Genomic DNA, 19152 nt, shown 5'->3' on the forward strand with positions numbered 1-19152 from the left:
ATAACTGAAAAAGATGATGGCATGTCAAAAGGCACAAGAACCAACCTAAAAGAGTTCACAATAACCAAAGCTGGAACAATTTGAACAAAATGATAAAAATTAATACTGTACTGGAACCCACAGAATAGAATAATTGAGTCCAGACTTATTTAAGTAATTTATAAATAAGTAAATAAATGTGGTAGAAGGGAAATCTCTTCCTTATATAAGAATCTCAATTAATAAATGCAAAAGGAATAAAAGAGATAAAAAAGACTACTATTCAAATACAGTAATAATTGTTTCAGGGAAGATCCACCGATGAATGCTAAAATTAGTGAGCAAATGATTAAAGAAAAACAAGATATTAGCAAAGCCTAAAACCAGAAATTCAGAAAATAATTATTAATTAAAAAGAAAAAATGTATTAAAGTAGAATAGCATAGTAGAAACTACCATAACCAAGAGATCAAAGTCAAAATCACCAGCAGTGACACATCAACATTATGTATCTCTTGATATGATTCACTGGAAAGGTGCCACATCACCTCTGTTACACAACAATTCATAATCTCGACGTAGTCATGAGAAAACATACAAACAAAATAAGTGATGTTACATAATATCTGAGCAGTATTCTTCAAAAGCATCAATATCATGAAAGAAAAAGAAAGACAGAATTACCAACTGTCACAGGTTGGAGGAGACTACAGACACATGACTATTAAATGTAATGTGAGATTCTGAAACAGAAAAAGAACAGCAGTGGAAAAACTGGTGAAATCAGAATAAAATTTATAGTTAACAGTAGTGTACCAACGTTAATTTCTTGGTTTTAATCACTGAACAATGATTATGTAGGATGTTAATATTAGGGGTACGGGGGAAAGAGGTATATGGTAACCCTCTCTACTGGTTTTGCAACTTTTCTGTAAGTCTAAAATGTGTTCAAAATGAAAGCTTAAAAAAGATAAAGTTTAAAACAAAAACTATAGCACTATTATGGGATTTATAATGCATGAAGAAGTAGAAATATATGACAACAACTGCACAAAAAAATGAGAGAAATATAAGTGTTTTATTGTAAAGTTCTTAGGATATATGTGAAGTTGTATAATATTTGAATGCAGACTGTTATGTAAACACTAGACCAGGCACTAAAAAAAGTAACAAAGATGTATAACTTATATGCCAACAGTTGACATAAATGGAATTCATAAAAAATAATCCAAAGGCATAAAACAAGGGAACAAATGGCAGAAGTATATAGCCAGAAGGTAGTTTTGAACCAAATCATATTAACATAGTACCTATATTAAATATATATGGTATAAACCCTTCAAGTAAGGCAAAAACAGTCAAGACAGAAAAAAAAATGCACCACACCTAACTATATGTTGTCTATAAGAAACCATTATTTAAATATAAACATACAAAAAAGTAAAAACAAAAGGGTGGGAAAAAAAGATATACAATGCAAGCACCAATCAACAAGAAAGCTGGAGTGGCAATAATTTATATCAGAGAAAATAGAATTTAGAAAAAAAAATATTACCAGGAATGTTACCAGAGATAAAGACAAACATTTAATAATAATGTCGCCTCATCAAAAAAAAAAAAAAAAATTTAAATCCTAAGTATATATACAACTAATAACAAACTTTCAAAATATAAGAAGCAAAAAATAATAGCACTAATGGGAGAAAGACAAATCTATTACAGATGGATATTCCAACACTCATTTCTCACTAACTGACAGAAAGTCGATAGGGGTATAGAAGAAATGAATAACATTCACTAACTTGACCCTGCTCCAAAAAACATCATAATGCACATTATTTTCTACTGCATATAGAGCATTTACCAAGATAGACCATATTTTATAAATCAATAACAAAAAATATCTGAAAACATATCTCAAATACTTGGAAATTAAACAATCACTGCCAAATACCCCATGATTGAGAGAAGAAATAACAAGGGATATTTAGAAAATATTTTGAATTGAACAATAATGAAAACAGAACATTATCAAAATTGCATACTGCTGTGAAAATAATGCTTCAAGGGGGATTTACAGCTAAAAATGCTTATACAATTAACTGACCCTTGAACAACACTGGTTAAGGGGCGTAAACCCCCTTGAAGTCCAAAATCCATGTAAAACTTTGGACTCCCTCAAACTACAGTTGTCCCTCATTATCAGGGCCCCCATTGATGCTCTGTCCCTTATATAAAATGGTGCAGAACAATGCATAGTAGGCCTTCCACATTCACGGAATTCCAAACAGATAGAAAATACTGTTTGCCATCAGTAGTTGTTGAATTCTTGAATGCAAAACCCAGGGATAAGAGGAGCCAACTGTTTATATATTGAAAAAATCCACACGTAAATGGACCCGAGCAGTTCAAATCCACATTGTTCAAGGGTCAACTGTATAATGAAAAGAAAGGTCTGAAATCAATCTAAAGATTAAGAAAATAGACAAAAAAGATCATATTAAACTTAATAAGAAACTAAATACTGAAGAGCAGAAAACAAAACAACAAAAAAGATATTAAGGAGAAAAAAAAAAACACTCAAATCAGTTTTGAAAAGACCAATAAGATCGATACACTTCTAGTCAGCCTAATCAAGAAAAGAGAGATGACCCAAATTACTAATATCAGGAATGAAAGAGGGATATGATCACATATATTACAGACATTAAAAGAATAATGAAGGACTATTATAAACAAAATTCCAAAAAATTCAAATTATATGAAACAGACAAATGCTCTAACAGATTCAAACTACTAAAACTCGAGAAAGAAAACCCAAATAACTCCATATATATATTCACTAAATTAAATTAGTATACAAATAAAACCCTAGTCCCATTTGTTTATATTGTAAGTTGTGACCTTCCCTATACTAACATTTGACTCACATTAAGGACATTTTTAAAATAACTCTTGTTCCTAAACTTATAGGGGTATTTTTCAAACATTCAAAGCTTAGCTCTATAAGAATCACATCAAATTTTACTAAAATACATTTATTTGTAAAACTACATAATTAAAAAGGGCTCAAAAGATCTATCATAAGCTTGAATAGATTTAGAGACTTATGTCAGAATTTATACATTATTTAAATTTGTCTTGCGGGCTTAATTATCCCTTTCATTGCAAAGACTTTAGTAGCTCTTCTAAGCAACTGCTTCTGCACCTAAACTACATGGACAACAGTGTCTGTATTCTTTTGAATGAGTGGCGTGCAGTACAGTAACTGCCCTCCCTCTTCTCCACACCTCAGCAGTATAGAAAGTCAATAGTATGGTAATCAAATCCTTCTCAGGCGGCAAAAGTGCTATTTTCTCTGTTCTCCTACTGCCTCCTTTAGCTTTTCCAGTTTTTTGTTTTTAATGAAAGACTACACAATTTGATAATAAGCTAATTTAACAATTCATTTCTAGGTCTCTAGGTTTCCTACTGAATCTCAGTCAAAAGGAGTTATAGATTAACAACTCTGAATTCCCTTTCCTGATTTCTTTTCCTACCAAACTAAGTTACTCATTAACACTTGTACAAAATACCCAAATGAGATCATTAAATGTTACCTGGACCATGAAAGCATTGTATCACCCCTGGCAATCCTGGGAGGATTTCAAAAATTTCAGGGACTAAGGGTTACAATTTGAGTTAATATTGAAAAATGGGTAATGTAGTATTGGGCTTCATTAAAATCACTTCAAGCTACATTTACCGAAACCTACCATTTATTGTCTTAATAGTTCATAGAAAATTACATAATTGAGAGTTAAAATCTCTAAGACTCTTCAAATTAAAAAAAAATACTCTGTTCTTTGTATTTTTATATAGCTATTGATTATATATACATTTATTATATACTGATTCTATACAATTTGACTTATAAAATGTAATACTGCTATACTGCAGTATCGTAGAAAATCAATTTTTTATTTCAATAAACATTACCGAGTCAAATGGGTTAAAAAATTTGTTGATTCTACTTTTTCATATATCTGAATACAGTGAGTTATTTTTTAAATTAGTAAAAATGATCTGGAGTCTCAAAAAGCATACTTTAACATGTCAGACCATTCTCCTAAGCAAAAAGGGTTATTATGGCAAATTCACATGAATTGTATACTATACGAATGTAGCATTTTGTTGTTCATACAATGTAGGAAGAATAGATTTTTTTTAAATCCCTCTAACTTAGCTGTTTTGTAAAGAATAAAGAGAAAGTCTTAAAGAAAAATCCTAAATCAGGCCATAATTCAATGAAGGAAAATAAATTGTAGGAATATTAGTAAGAGATAAAGATGGAGTTTATTTCTGGTTTCAAAGAGTAATCATTTCCTTCCTAGAAGAATAAAATTCTTTAAAACTTCATTGTCCAGCGTTTCCCAAACTAAATTGATTAATTATTCAAACTGACTACCTGATGGCCTTTACTCTAATCCACTCAGGCAAAAAAATATTTACAAAAGCATGTCTCTAATATGAAACTCAAAAGGACCAGTTTGGTGGGGAGGGAGTGGTTATTTCCTGTTTTCCCTCTGAAAACATGATTTCGTGACTCTCTTGGTGTACAGTGAAGTCTCTTTCAAGATTACAAATCGTGAAAGGTGGTATGGGCAGAATGAATGAACACTGATCTATAAAAGAAATAACTAAGGTTTCCATCATCTACTTAACACAAAAAGACATGCCTTATACAAAAGAAGAAAAGTAAATGAACATTACCAAATGCAGAGTTTTCTGGGCTACTCTCTCATATATTGCCTCTGACTCTTCATATACTCACATCTACTGTCTGTTCAGTATCTTTTTACTGTTTTCACCCACATGAATATATCACTGGTATCAAATCACATGGCTTTAATAAAGATGCCATTAATGCTTAAACAGATAGATGTTGATTATAATATAACTTCCCTATAAAGGCGGCAGCATAGCACGACCTTGTGTAATAGTTAAATTCCAAATATATTAAACTAAATAGACTATATATCAAAAACTTCTAATTTCTTACATTCTTCAAATATACTGAACACAAATTGAAAGGCATAATTAAAAATGATATACTCATAAAACAGAATAAGCATTTAATATGCATAACATAAATCTAATATACATCTACAATAACGTGGATCTAGTATGTACAAGTGGAAGATTAACAAAAATGATAATTTGTATATATTTTGGACTGTAAATTCTCTTACAGGTTTCAGCAGTAAGTCAAATTATATTACAGGTGGTTAACACTTTAAAAATGTCAAATTGCCAGTTTACTTGATCTTTGTGCCTGGGTCTTATTTTGTAAACATTCTCAAAGGAGCTAAGGGTTTTAGGGATTTTATTTTAAAAGCAATAAAGATCTGCACTACAGAAAATAACTATTTCTGTCTTTCTTTTATAATAAAAGATAGCTCTCAAGATTTAAGAACAAATCTATAGTCATCAGAGAACTGCAAATCAAAACCACAATAAAATACCACTTCACACTCATGGAATGGCTATAATAAAAAGATAATAACAAGGATGTTGAGGATGTAGAGAAAGTGGAACTCTCATACACTGCTAGTAGAAATGTTAAATGGTTCAGCCACTTAGAAAAACAATCTAGTAGTTCCTCAAAATGTTAAACACAGAGTTGCCACATGACTCAGTAATTCCACTTCTAGGTACATACCCATGAGAAATGAAAACAAATGTCCATGCAAAAATTTGTACAAAAATGTTCATAGTAATTTTATTGATAATAGCCAGAAAGTGGAAATAACCCAAATGTTCAACGAAACCTATGAATGGATAAACAAAATGTAGTATATTCACACAATGGAATATATTCAGCAATAAAAAGAAATGAAGTACTGATACATGCTACGACCTGGAAGAATTCTGAAAACATGTTAAATGAAAGAAGCCAATCACCGAGACCACATTTTGTATGATTTCATTTATGTGTAATGTCCAGAATAGGAAAATCTATAGAAACAGAAAGTAGATTAGTGTTTGCCCAGCACTAAAGGATTGGGAGAAAATAGGAGTTGGGTGACTGTTAAAGGGTACAGAGTTTCTTTTGAGAGTGATAAAAATGTTCTAAAATTGTTTGTGATGGTGGCACAACTCTGTGAACATGCTAAAAACCACTGAATTGTATACTTTAAAAGCATGAATTGTATGGTATATGAGTTATGTCTTAATTAAGCTGTTAACATCCTCTCCCCTTCAAAAAAAATCTAATACAATGGTTTTCAACTGCAGCTATACAAAGAATAACCCAGCCTATTCTTTAAAAGTGCAGAACCCCTGGACCTGCCAGACTACTAACTCATAACCTATGGAAGTGGGACCCACTTTTCTAGACCAGTGGGGAACAGTACAACAAGACCTAGATTCAAATTCTGATTCTGCCAACTAATTTTCTAGCTGCATCCTCTTCAGTAAATTATCTAACCTCTCCACGTCTTCAGTTCCTTCTTCAGCACAATGGGGGAGAAGAACCTATTTCACTGGGTTACTTTAAGAATTTAATGAGATAATATACGCAAAGTATACATGTAAGAACAGTGTATGGTATGTGACACAGTGTGTTCAAACAACAGCTATTCTATTATTACGATTATGTTATTTTTACTGGACCTTTATTTTCTTGTTCCCTCTAAGTAAACAATAATACACTTTTGCAATGTTTGCCCCAAATCCATGCATCTATTAAACCTTACAAATCTTAACTCCTTAAAAAATATTAAGTTTTATATTTAAAAGCAGTTTGCTTTTTACTTGATGCCCTGCTTGGAATAAAATAGATAACATTTACGTTAGTATTTTACAGAAATACAGAAATTACCAAACTTTAATAATGTCACTAATGGTGGGAAGATGCTCATTAAAAACAAATTCTATGGTTATCTTTAAAATTACAAATTTAGGAATAAAGGTCAAAAAGTAGGCAGCCATGAATATCAACCATTTAAATAAAATTTGCCAATTTTAAAAAATATATTCATTTTATAGTAAAAATGCTTAAGTATCTTATATGCTCAAGAACAACCAAAGTAAATTTAAAATCCTATGAAATAATTTCTTGCTTAAGAAATATGTGCTCTTAATTCCCAGATAATCTGATAACATCTCTAAGGGGGGAAAAAAAATCCTTAGAGAGAGTCTTCTTATGAACTAAAGCCTAGTACAATATATACACAAAACAACAAGACAAAATAACATTTTTTATTTCTATATAAAAAGTCAGCACTTCTTTCTCCAGCAGCCTATAATTAATTCTATTCCACAACGAGCCATACATACAGGTCAAATTTTGACTGAATCTGGTATGAAATATAAAGTCTTTCAACAACCACATCCCTATCTGAAGACATGGAAAGGAGCATTTCCTTTCAAATTCCTGGGAATATTTTAATATCTCATGAATGAGTCATATTCTGTAAGTTCAGTGAACTGCTTGAGAAAATCTATCATGGATTTTCTAAGTATATTTAAATTAAACCAAAATTAAACTAAGATTTTAAGTGTCTGGTTAGAGTTAAATGTAGTAGAACACCATAATGTAAAATTTAAACTGCATATTTTTCAAAGCTAGATAAAATTTAAAAAATACTGACAGATTCTCTCTCTACAATGTGGTAGAGCCTAAAAACAGAAAGTTTCCTTTATCACCCTCTATAAGACCAATGCTCGAAGCAACAATACATTTTAATTCACCCGTTTTATTCAGAATAAATTTGTATTTCATAAAAGAAAAACTTTCCTTAAAATGTTGCATAATCAAAATTTATGTCGATTTTTTAAAATCTTACAAAAAGGCCCACAGACAATACCTGTGTCAATTTCCCAAAATTGATAAGTCAGTGGCTTACTATATTCCAAATATTTCTAAAATTTTCCATAATTAAAAATATTAAAACAATGATTTTCTTTTTACTGACTTGTTTACACATGTATATTTCCTATTTTTTATCCTACTACCATTCTTTTAAAAATATTCCATTGTTTCATTACAATTTAGCTTTATAACAAAAACTGGAGTGAAATCTACCAAGATGCTAACAGCATTTACTGTATTCTACTTTCCCGTATACTTGGATTGTTTTTGAAGAACATGTGAGTACTTCCAAAACAAAAAAAAAATTATTCAATTTTCACGACACTGTTTTTTCAAAAGACTCTAATATGGCAGTTTTTTTGTAGTAACTTAGGTAGAACAGTGATGTGAATCAAAACAAACATTTTTCAGGTAAAGAAAAGAAAGTCAGAGAATGGAAAAATGTAGCCTTAATGCACCTAATAAAATTATGTGTGTAAACACTTTAAAAATAGGTGGCAACAATTTAAAAACTGGCAAACATCTTTTTTCTTCTTCAAATTCATTTTTCTTCAATGGAAAAAAAAGCACATTAGGTCTGTATGAAAAAAGCATAATCACATCTATATTCTATCTTACTTTCTTAAGTCTATAAAACATCTCAAACCCTGTACTATTAAAATTGCTAACACTGAATAAAGTAAACCATAAAGAAGATGAAATTTAGGCAATCATCAAGTATTTTCTAACAAGGAAAAGCACTCAACTAAATTATTTAGCATAACAAATACTACAAATAATAGTAAACCAAGGCCTCTTACCAATTTCAGCAGGTAGTTGTTTGATTTTGTTCTCTCGAATGCTAAGCATGCTGAGTTTTGACAGGTTTTTGATGTCTTTTTCCACAGTAGTTATACGATTAAAGCGAAGGTAAAGAGTGGTAAGAGAATCTAGCCTATATACCACTGAAGGAATTTCTCTCAGTTTATTATGCCGTAAATCAAGCATCCGCAGCTTCTTCAAGTTATCAAGGGAGTCAGGCAAACTGGTAAGTGAATTTTCACTAAGAGCCAGTGTCATAAGATTTACTAGACAGCCCACTTCTGCTGGGAGGGACTGCAATTTGTTGCTATATAAATAAAGTTCTGTTAATTGAGTCAACTCTTTGATTGATGATGGCAATATGTGTATAGACCTCTTGGATAAGTCCAAACGCATTGAATTCTCTTCTCGACATTTGTTGAGCTCTTTAATCACCTCTGCATTGCTAGATTTTTTTCTAGTCCCAGGTGCTGGATTTGGCCGTTTGATAGTATTGTCAACAGAAAAAGCCACCCCTGGTTGGGCAGCACTGGAGTCCTTCTTTCCATCTTTGGCATCTTTCCCTTTGGTCTTAGGTTCTTTTTCTTTGCTCTCTTTCCCAAAGCCTCCAGAGGCTTTTGCCTCCTTTTCTCTTTCCTTGGCTGATGGTACTTTGGGATCTTTCTCTTTAGAGTCTTTTTCTTTTCCTAAACTACTACTCATGGTGACTCACGCTTAGGCAAAAACTACATGAAATCCTTTTATTTTATTTGCCAACAACAAAAACTGAAATTCAAAGATGAAAAGACTGAGACACTACAGAATCAAAAAAGGTGTTGGCTTGAAGAAGTAATCACCGTGGAGTAACAGCCACCTGTTACATGGTGGATCTAAAAGCACTATGCCCATTTCTGATAACTCATTCCAACTGGTAAAATGGTGCCGGTCAATCACTGATTCATCAGAATTCCTGAAATATAATACAGAGAGAGTATTAATAGTTTAGACTATAATTTATTTTAAGCAAATGGACTCTGAAAAACAATCATACTGATAAATTTGCCATTTTCAAATACTATATATGATATAGTATTTATTGAACACCTATTATGCAAAATTCATTGAAAAACTAAATTAATAAGGTGGGCCCTATCTTCAAAGTATTTACAACCTAACAGAAAGATGATAAAAATACAAGTTGCTATAGTAAAAAACTTTGTTAACAGCTGAAAAGGGGGAGAAGTCACAACTGCAGCTGATTATTGCGTATTCTCTATGTACAAACGAGCACTATTATAAGGAATTTATAAATATTAACTCATTTAATGCATTTAACAGCTCTATGAGATAAACTGTTACCTCCATTTTATAAATAGGGACATTGAAGCACAAAAATATTTTTAAGTAACTAGTTTCGTGATCCTGAAAAAGTGACAGAGCTGAGATTCCAATGTAGGTAGATTCCACTGCTTACATTCCTGAAACAGCTCTATCTGCGACTAATTACCAGATAGCTTTAAGTAACAGAAAGGATTTCAAAGGTGATGATGACAGAATGGAGAACAGTCTGTTGAAAGAACAAAATGAGCAAAGTGAAAAATAGATGTGTGGAGAACGGCAAATAGTTCAGGAAAAAGGGTATTAAGAATGTACACTTAAATAAACACTCCAGGTGATTCTAACACAGGTAGATGTGAGTAAGTTTACACATCACAAATTTTTATTAACTTTCACAAAAGCAATATATTTTTGTCCTTCATATATACTCATTTTTTTTCTATTAGGATCTGTATTTTTATTAAATAAAACTATAATAACATTTTTGAGTGTCAAAAAATTACACACACCCATTCCCCACCCTGAACATGTCAGTACTAAAGCAACTGAGTATTGCAGAACAAGGTGGGCATCCACCCCAGTGAGAGCACAAGGTGAAAAGTCGAAACGTCCCACAGCAGAAAGTCAGAGCCCAGGCAGACTAAAGAAGTTATGAGTACAGAAGACCTATCCCATCAGAGATTTCTGAGCCTGGGTGAGATGAGAAAGATAATCCCATAAAGGGGCAGCTCATTGGGGGGATATGAGAGCCCAAGAAGGACAAAGTGGCCATCAACATATGTTGGCAACTTACAAGAGGTACCAGAGGCCAAGTGAGGTGGGGATGGTGTTCTCACAAGGGGATGGCTCAATATGGAGAATCAGACCCTGAATGGGCTGAGAAGAACATCCACAGATAGTGACGGACCAGTGTGGGATACTGGAATCTACGAGGGGTCAGTGAGAAAGATGTCTACATGGAGGGCTGGGTGGTTAAGTGGCATGACATGGACAGTTAAGAATACAAGTAAGGTAAAGAGGGCATCCATGAAGACAAATACGGTGCTAAAAAGTGGGCAGGCAATTCGCAGAAGGAAATACTTAAATGCCCAATAAGTATTGTTTCAAAACTATTCAATATCACTAGTAATTAGGGAAATATAAAGAGACAGTACTGCCATCAGGTTAGCACGTATAAAAGTCTCTGATAAAACCAACTGTTGTTAGAGAATATGGAGCTGAAGAAACACCCTCTGCCGGTAAAAGTATCAAGTATTAAAAATACTTTGGAAAGCAATATGGCAAAAATTTGATTAATTTGAAAATACTCATTTCTATACATTAGATCCATCAATTCTACTTCTAGGTATTTTTACAGAAACTTCTACACACTTACATAAGGAGCCTCTGTGGCAAGGTCACATTACACAGTGTAAATATCACTACACCTATAGGAAGTAACATGGACAAATCTCAGAAACCATAGTGAACAACAAAAACAGAAACATAAGTTGCAGAATGATATAAAAAGTTCAATTTATAGTTTTAAAACATACAAAAATATATGTCATTTGTGCACAATAAAATATAAAGATTAGACATACATAATGGGTTGAGAAACATCAAGTTTAAGATAAGTTTACCCTATAGTTAAGGGTAAACCCAAGGTAAGGACGTATGCTAAGCCAATGTTTGGTAAGTTGACTCAGAGTCCAAAGTCATGTTTCCATTTTGAAGCAAATGCTCAAGTGAACTTTGGGTTCCTCCTCTGGCTATATGAAAGATCTAGAAAGGTGTCTTCACTAGTCATTAGAAGAATATTTTAAAATACACTAAGAAATCAAATTATATCTATCAAATTGATGAAAATACAAAAAAGAATAGTGTTGGTGAGGATACAAAGAAATGGACACCACTCTTAAAGTCAGCTGGTGGGCATACAATCCAGAAAATCCTTTCAGAAAATGTGGCCTCTTCATAATATGATTAATTTGGGTATTCTCTGTTTGAAGAAAAACATAAATGTATGTGAGAGTTACACATCTTTGTGAGAGCCCAGAAGAAATAGAAAGAATATAATCCCAAACTGTTTAAATCTTCACTCCTTTCTCTGAAAAGACATGGGAATTATAGGTGATGAGAGAGATAGGGAGAGGAAATGGCAGGGAATAAGGTAAAGAAATGGAGGTTGAGATCAAATCATAAAGGGCGATGTATTGTGAGCTAAAAGAGTTTGGACTCTGCCATAGATTGTTCATCTAGAACCTTATAAGCACTGCATGGAGGACATGATTATGAAATAGATATGCATTCTGGGCCTGAATGACCTGGAAAGGAAGTTATGTGTCTTCATGGGCCTCAGGCTGCTGGTACTGAAGAAAGACAGATTTGTCTTGAAGCCCTCAGCTAAATCTTTTCCCAAAGACGAACCTCCACCCTTTCTTTTACCTGTCCAATCCTAATGGTGTAAGACTTGTTACCTCAGTTCAGGTTGAGAGGTTATATTCTATCACATGATTACATTTGATTTCCAAAATAACCCTGTGAAGTGGGCACCCCAAGTAGTGTTATTCCCATTAACAGATGAGTTAACCAAGATTTATGGAAGTCAAATTATTTGCCCAGTAACATGGTATGAATCTCACATCACCACCAACTAGTAACAGCAGATATTTGAGTACTTAGTACACGACAGGCACTGTGCTAAGTGCTTTTAGCTGTTATCTCATTAAGTCCTTGCAATAATTCTGAGGCAGATTAATCCCCATTTACAGATAATGAAACTGAGGCTCAAAAGGAATCAAATGACTTGTCAAAGAACACACGACCAGAACTGGCAAAATCACAGGATTAACACAGTTCTGACTCCAAACCCAGCTTAACCACTATACTATTTCAGAATATAGTAGATATAAAAAATCAGGTCAGTAATCAGGATTAGACCCATAAAGCATGGAAATTTTGTGACAGAACAAGATTTGGAAAGGCAGGACTGCTTTCCATAGCCGGAGGAAACACTGGCTAAAAAGAGCCAATAAAATGCTAAAGAAAATCTTAAATATCTTAAAAAAATTATCCCCCTCTCCATCTAAGAGCTAATCCTATAGTTCATACTAGTTGTTTACTGATCATTCTGGCATTTAAAAGAGAAATTTCTTCCAATAACATATTATTATATGTCTCAATGCATAATCCATATAACCTTAAGTTCAATTATTTTTACTGTGGTATCTTTCCGAAAGTATGATAAAAAGAATATATTTTATAAATTGGTTTAAATTCAGCACCATAGAGTTTAATTCTATAGTCATTTAGGTCCACTCTTCCATTAAGAGTAGAATATATATATATAAATGTTTCCATAGCTGACCAATAGGGAAGTGATGATGCAACTCAATTTAGAAAAGAGCCTGACTCATACATCCTTGGTCCACACACCTATTTTTAAAAACCAGCACTGATTATTCCTTAGTAGTAATATTAAGAGTACATGCATATTTTAAAACTATTTTTCTCTTGCTTAGGAGAAAGAATAATTCAGATTAGTGGGGGCGGGGGATACTGGATGTCCAGAGATTTACTTGGAGAGTTCCATCTATTTGACCCTCTTAAGTCTAACTCAGTCTCTACCTTCAATTCTCATGTTATATAGCACTGTTACTTAGTTATTTTTATCTCAAAAGGAAGTGATTAAAAGTAATATACAGAAAAGAAAATACAGTTTAAAAAAAAAAAAGAAAAAGACTAAAAGACCTGGAGTTGTAGATCTGGGTTCCAAATCCCTTGATAAATTATAATGTAACCTTCGGCAAATGCTATTTCTAAACCTTTGTCTTTTTTAATCTAAAAAACAAGTTTGAGGGCTACATGGTCTCATGGGTACCTTCAAGCTCTAAAACTCCCGCTAAATCTTAACAGAAAGTAGTTTCAAAGACCAATTTTGGGTGTTCCAACACATAGTAGGAACTCAAAAATTACTTTCAGACTGGAAGATCAATTCTAATAAACTATCCAGGTCAAAACACAAACCCTTCAGATTATAGAAAAGATATTACCATAACTAATTATATTCTGAGTATATCTACATACTAGGACAACAGTTACCATTTATGCATATTAAAAAATTTATTGGGTCCCCATGGTTACAGGTAATTGTGACTATCATGGAAACACATGTTTTAGGGTATCCTAACAAACGTTAATCTGAAAATGTTCAGTAATACATTCTCAGCATTTCCCAAAATCTATTTCTACAACATCTAGTTCCATGGTCAAATACATTTAAGATAAGGTGTATTTCAAACAAAATTATATTGCATCTTTACAGCAGAAATTATCAGTGCTTTTAATATAATGGAGTACTCTGTGAATATAATATACAAGATTTCCCAAATTTGGTTAGTTATATACTAGTTTATCCAGATTCTTCATATTAAAGATATTAATATCTTCTGTGTATTTTAAGGATATTAATATATTCACAAATATATCTTCTCTGCTGATGGTTTTTCTTGTAACTTAATCATACCATTCATAACTATATATATAAAATATTAAAAGTCTAGAAGAATACCCATCAAATGATAGCAATATTTATCTTTTGGTTTTAGAATGGTTGACTTTTATCTCTGTATTATTTTTAAAATGTATACAATAAGTATTCACTCCTTTCATAATCAAGGAGGGAGGAAAGCCATTTTCATTTTGAAACAGAAAAAAATTCTAACAGTGATAGCTTGGTTATGATGACTTTTAAACTGAGAAAGGATAAAGGTAATTAAAACTTTATTTATAAAGAAAACCTGAATGTATAATACAAGAGGTCAACATAATATCAAAACCCATTTAAATCAGTCCATGATGTTATGTCTATTGTGATGGAAGTTCTCTCTTGTCATATTGCTGAATAAACTGTGTGGACTGCAAAAAAAATATCAGTCCATGATAGCCCACGAAGAACTAAATATATCCAGCACTTCAGATGTGAATTATAATATATATTGTTTTCACAAGAGATATTCAAAAATGCATGGAGTGATATGATTCACTAAGTTATAAACCAAGATTTTGGATATTGGCAGTTCAGAAAACCAGTTTTTTCTCCAATTAAAATATTTAAATTTTTATAAACATAAAAACTATATTTTCATTCAGTCAACTTTTATTTAATACATACTTAGTGTTATACACTGTTCAAGATGCTAAGTATGCAATGATAACAAGGCACAGTTCTTGCCTGTAAGCTTACAAACAAGTGGAAAAGGCAAGAATATAGTGTGGTAAGAGCTGCTGAAGCACAAAAAGGCAGCACTTAAAGCAGCCTTGGAGGTTGGGAGAATCAGTAAAGGCTTCTTAAAAGAGATAACAGCTAAGGAGAAATCAACTAAGAGGGTAGGAGGGGGTCAGGAATCCTGAAGTCATCCTGACTCCTCTCTCCTTCAACTCAGTACCTAAAAAAGAACACAGATTTCACCAAATCCCATTCATTCTTCTCCCCAAATCTCTCCTGATTCTTCAACTTCTCTTCATTCTCATTGGCACTCCCCTGCCCCAGGGTACACTGAATTCCCTCCTCTAATAGTTTTGTAACTGGACTTATAACATCCACTCCCCCATCCTGCCCCTAACCTAATCACTACACTAATTAGAGTGATCTTTCAAATACTCAAATTTAATCGGGTTACTGTCCAACTTAAAACACTTGGTGGGGAGAGTGGATGACTCCCACAAACATAGCCCTCAGGATAAAACCCAAAATTCCTAGCAGTAATTACCAAGCCTTTCAAGATCTGGCCCCTGCTTACTTCTGCTACAACTCTGATGTTAACCAACTAGCACTCTCTGGTCTGATCCCACAGCAGGTTGTGCTATTTCTTGACCCTAGGACTTTGGAGAAGATATTTCCTTCTGCCAGAAACACAAGTTTACAGTTCTTCATTGAGCTAACTCCCATGTACTCTTCAGTTCTCAGCTCAGAAGTCTGAGAAGCCTTTCCTGATTACTCAAAAGCCTTTCTGAATACCCCCTCCTCCATGCTCCCACTTAAAACTTCCCCTATCAGAATATGTATCACACTGTATTACACTTGTCAGATTAGCTGTCTGATTCCCTCATTTAAAGTAATAGGAAAATAGGAACCCTTCTTTTTCAGTTGTATCCTGTTGTATCCTAGTACTCAGAAATAACGCCTAGCACACACAGCAGTTACATTTATTGAAAGAATTATATTTAACTTGGTTTTACCTACCTTACTAGACAGCAGGCTCCTTATAAAGAAGCGATTTTTACTCTATAAACTGCTCTACAACTTAAAAGATATTATGGACTTTTAATTAAGCACACAGTAAGTACTCAATAAACACTTGTTGAAGACAGTTGAACAATAAGCCTTATCTCATGCATAGTTTTCCTATATTTCACTTAAAATTAACTCTAAATCACTCAAATTTGATATGAATACCTAAAGGCAAGATTTCATTTATATTTTCCTTAGTTTCTAAAGATCTGAAATACTCATTCTTTTAAGTAACTTAAATAACAAAAATAAACTGCTCTTCCCTCCAAAGCACATAAAGCTATATATTTTTGTAGTTTAAGAGTTAAAAAAAAGGAAAAAGGAATCTTCAAAATTGGAAGACCCAGGATCAAGAAAGCACCCCAAATTAACATGCTCAAAGGAAAGTCACTGTTCAGAGAGAAATAAAAAACACATCCTTAGCAGCATGAGTAACCTGAGGTAAGAGTAGTTTTCATGGAAGCTAAAGAAATAGCTGCTTGTGAACTATGTCAAGAGTATATAACTCATAGTACCTTCAAATTCCTTCACTCGACTTTTTTTCCCTCTGGTGAGGAGGCAAGATGAAATAGTTTGGACTGACATGGAGAAAGAAAGAGCTAATTGAATTTATGTAGTAGCAAATACATGAGAGTTTTTCAGGAAATCTGTGTTCCTTCTTATGAGAAAGCATAAGACTTACTTTGTAATTTTGATTCTGGGCAAACAAAAATTTTGAGCAAAGAACTGAAAATTCCTGTTTACCCAACCCACAATATAAGCCATAACTGAGATTACGGCTCTCTTGTACAACACTTCAACTCACCATATGTATAAATTACAAGACTCTCCAGTGAATTCTCAAAAGAAAAGGCAGGGGTGGGGTAGGGGAGACTTAAATGCCTCGATATAACTTAAGATATAATAGTAAACATCAAATAAACTGACCAAACATCATCTGAAATGCTCTTATGCCACACACACTCTCCAAAAAAGATTTACTTCTAAATATTGCTCAAACTGCCTTTCTTGCCAAGGAACTTGAAACATTTCACACACAACCTAAGTATTTCCAAAATACACTTTACTCTTCATTTACCATGGGCAAATTTGCAATAAATCAAAAAGTCGGTTACTTAATTATCAGTATAAAGCAAAAGACAGCAAATGTAATTTCTATCTTAGGTTAATCGCGCTAAGATGACTAAAGCGTTCAATAAAGTATTTTCGACTTAAAAAAATGATTTTCAGGACTTTTAATCCAAAAATTAAAGTAATTACATTTAACTGCTGTGTTTTTGTGTATAAACCCACACATTCCTTCACTAGGTTTTATCTGATTATAAATCCTTTCCATTACTCACTCTATAAACTATTTATCAGAAACTGTCAGAAAAAATATAAACAAAAATAAATGTACTATATACATAACAAGATAAGAGGAGTGTGTGGTCTCAAGGTAGGTATCTCACATTTAAGAATCAGTATTTAGAAAGTTGCCATGATTATAAAACAAATAATCTTTCTCACATTTATATAGTCCATTTTGAGACTATTTAGATGAAGACCATATGCTCAACTAATTATTTTATTTATCTACTTATCCTGACAGTTGTTAAAACAGGATTTACATAATGCACTTGGGGCTTGAAAAATGTAATCTCACTTATTTCTGTATTAAATTTAAATATCCCAAAGCAAAAAGTCTTTCCCATATAAGATCAAAAGTTACAGAGCAGCCAGGCCCAATTTAACTTAATAAAGAATTTCTCCTATCAGAAGTTATTCAAAGAAAGGCTTATATTTTTGAATATACATAAAAGGACATTTTATTATTTTTGTAATTTAACACTTTAAACCCAATCAGTTCCCAACTAGTATGTACTATCTACTACCTTATGACTATAATCACAAAATATGATTCCCACAAAGTTTACAAAAGCTGTGATGTCAAACTTCTTATACCACAGGTGTAAAACATTTAGTAATTTGTAGGTAGTAGCAAGTGATGTATTATTTAAATTGTGCCAGAATGAAAAAAAACATTATTTGGCAATACTTACTTAATTTTAATTACTCTCAGAAGCAACTCAAATATTATCAAATTGTTAGTTATAAAAAGCGGATAATGGTAAAGTCTAGAAAGAAATGGACAAATTAACAAATTGTTTTTACTTTTAGCATATGAATCTACCATTTGTGCATTATCAATTTCCAAAGAATATGAATAAAATATAGCAAAACTCCAATTATATTAAAATTCAACTTTCTTTGGTGAAACAAAAATCTTCAAGATCTTGACACAGGACCCTTATTATTATATTGATTATTACTATATATATGAAAAGGTCAGGGCTAACAGTTCCAGTTGAGAAAAGGCCAGATAAGTTTTTTACATTTTTGTATGCGGATAATTAGTCGTGCATTAAGGCATTACTCTCAGAGCTAACCCTACAAGAATTATATAGCTGACTTTTTTTTAAGTGCTTCCTTTTTTTGTACCATAAAAATCTTTAAACTGAAACATTTAACTTTAATATCCATTTGCAGATATTACTTAGTGCAGATCAACTCAGTCCTTTTTTTAATTAACAAAATAAGCTGGTAAAAGTATGTTTTATCAAACACCTTTACAACCATACTTTCCTGAACAATGTATATAAACTAGTAGATTTCATTCTTTACAGTTAGTTTCCAATCACTTTCGGTATCTGGTTCTCATAGACAGACATAATGCTGCAAAGTTTGGGTTGCACAATATTCTAGGGGAAATGTTTAAAATTATTTCCACTAAAGTTTTTAAGCCATATATACAAGCATCATGGAAATGTTTATATCACAGTTGTTAAATAAAAATTTACTAAATTTTAATAGAAATTAAAAATTTTTGTTTCCAAAAAAGTGACTCTATTTTTAAAGTCATTTTTCTCAAGTCCTAAAACAATTC

The 19152-nt window shown here is 32.4% G+C and overlaps 1 protein-coding gene across 5 annotated transcripts in view; it reads right to left on the minus strand.

Annotated features, from left to right (window-relative positions):
• SHOC2 (SHOC2 leucine rich repeat scaffold protein) overlaps positions 1–19152 on the minus strand; it is a 67286-nt gene that overhangs the window by 39551 nt on the left and 8583 nt on the right. For all 5 annotated transcript variants that reach the window (XM_039871226.1, XM_039871228.1, XM_039871225.1 and 2 more), the window contains one exon: positions 8635–9584. In XM_039871226.1, coding sequence (XP_039727160.1) covers positions 8635–9337 — 703 coding nt within the window. In that variant the 5' untranslated portion in view covers positions 9338–9584. The remainder of the gene's footprint in view (positions 1–8634; positions 9585–19152) is intronic.

The sequence above is a fragment of the Pteropus medius genome, unplaced genomic scaffold (genome assembly GCF_902729225.1).
Source record: "Pteropus medius unplaced genomic scaffold, Ma_sr-lr_union100, whole genome shotgun sequence".
Taxonomy (NCBI): Eukaryota; Metazoa; Chordata; class Mammalia; order Chiroptera; family Pteropodidae; genus Pteropus; species Pteropus medius.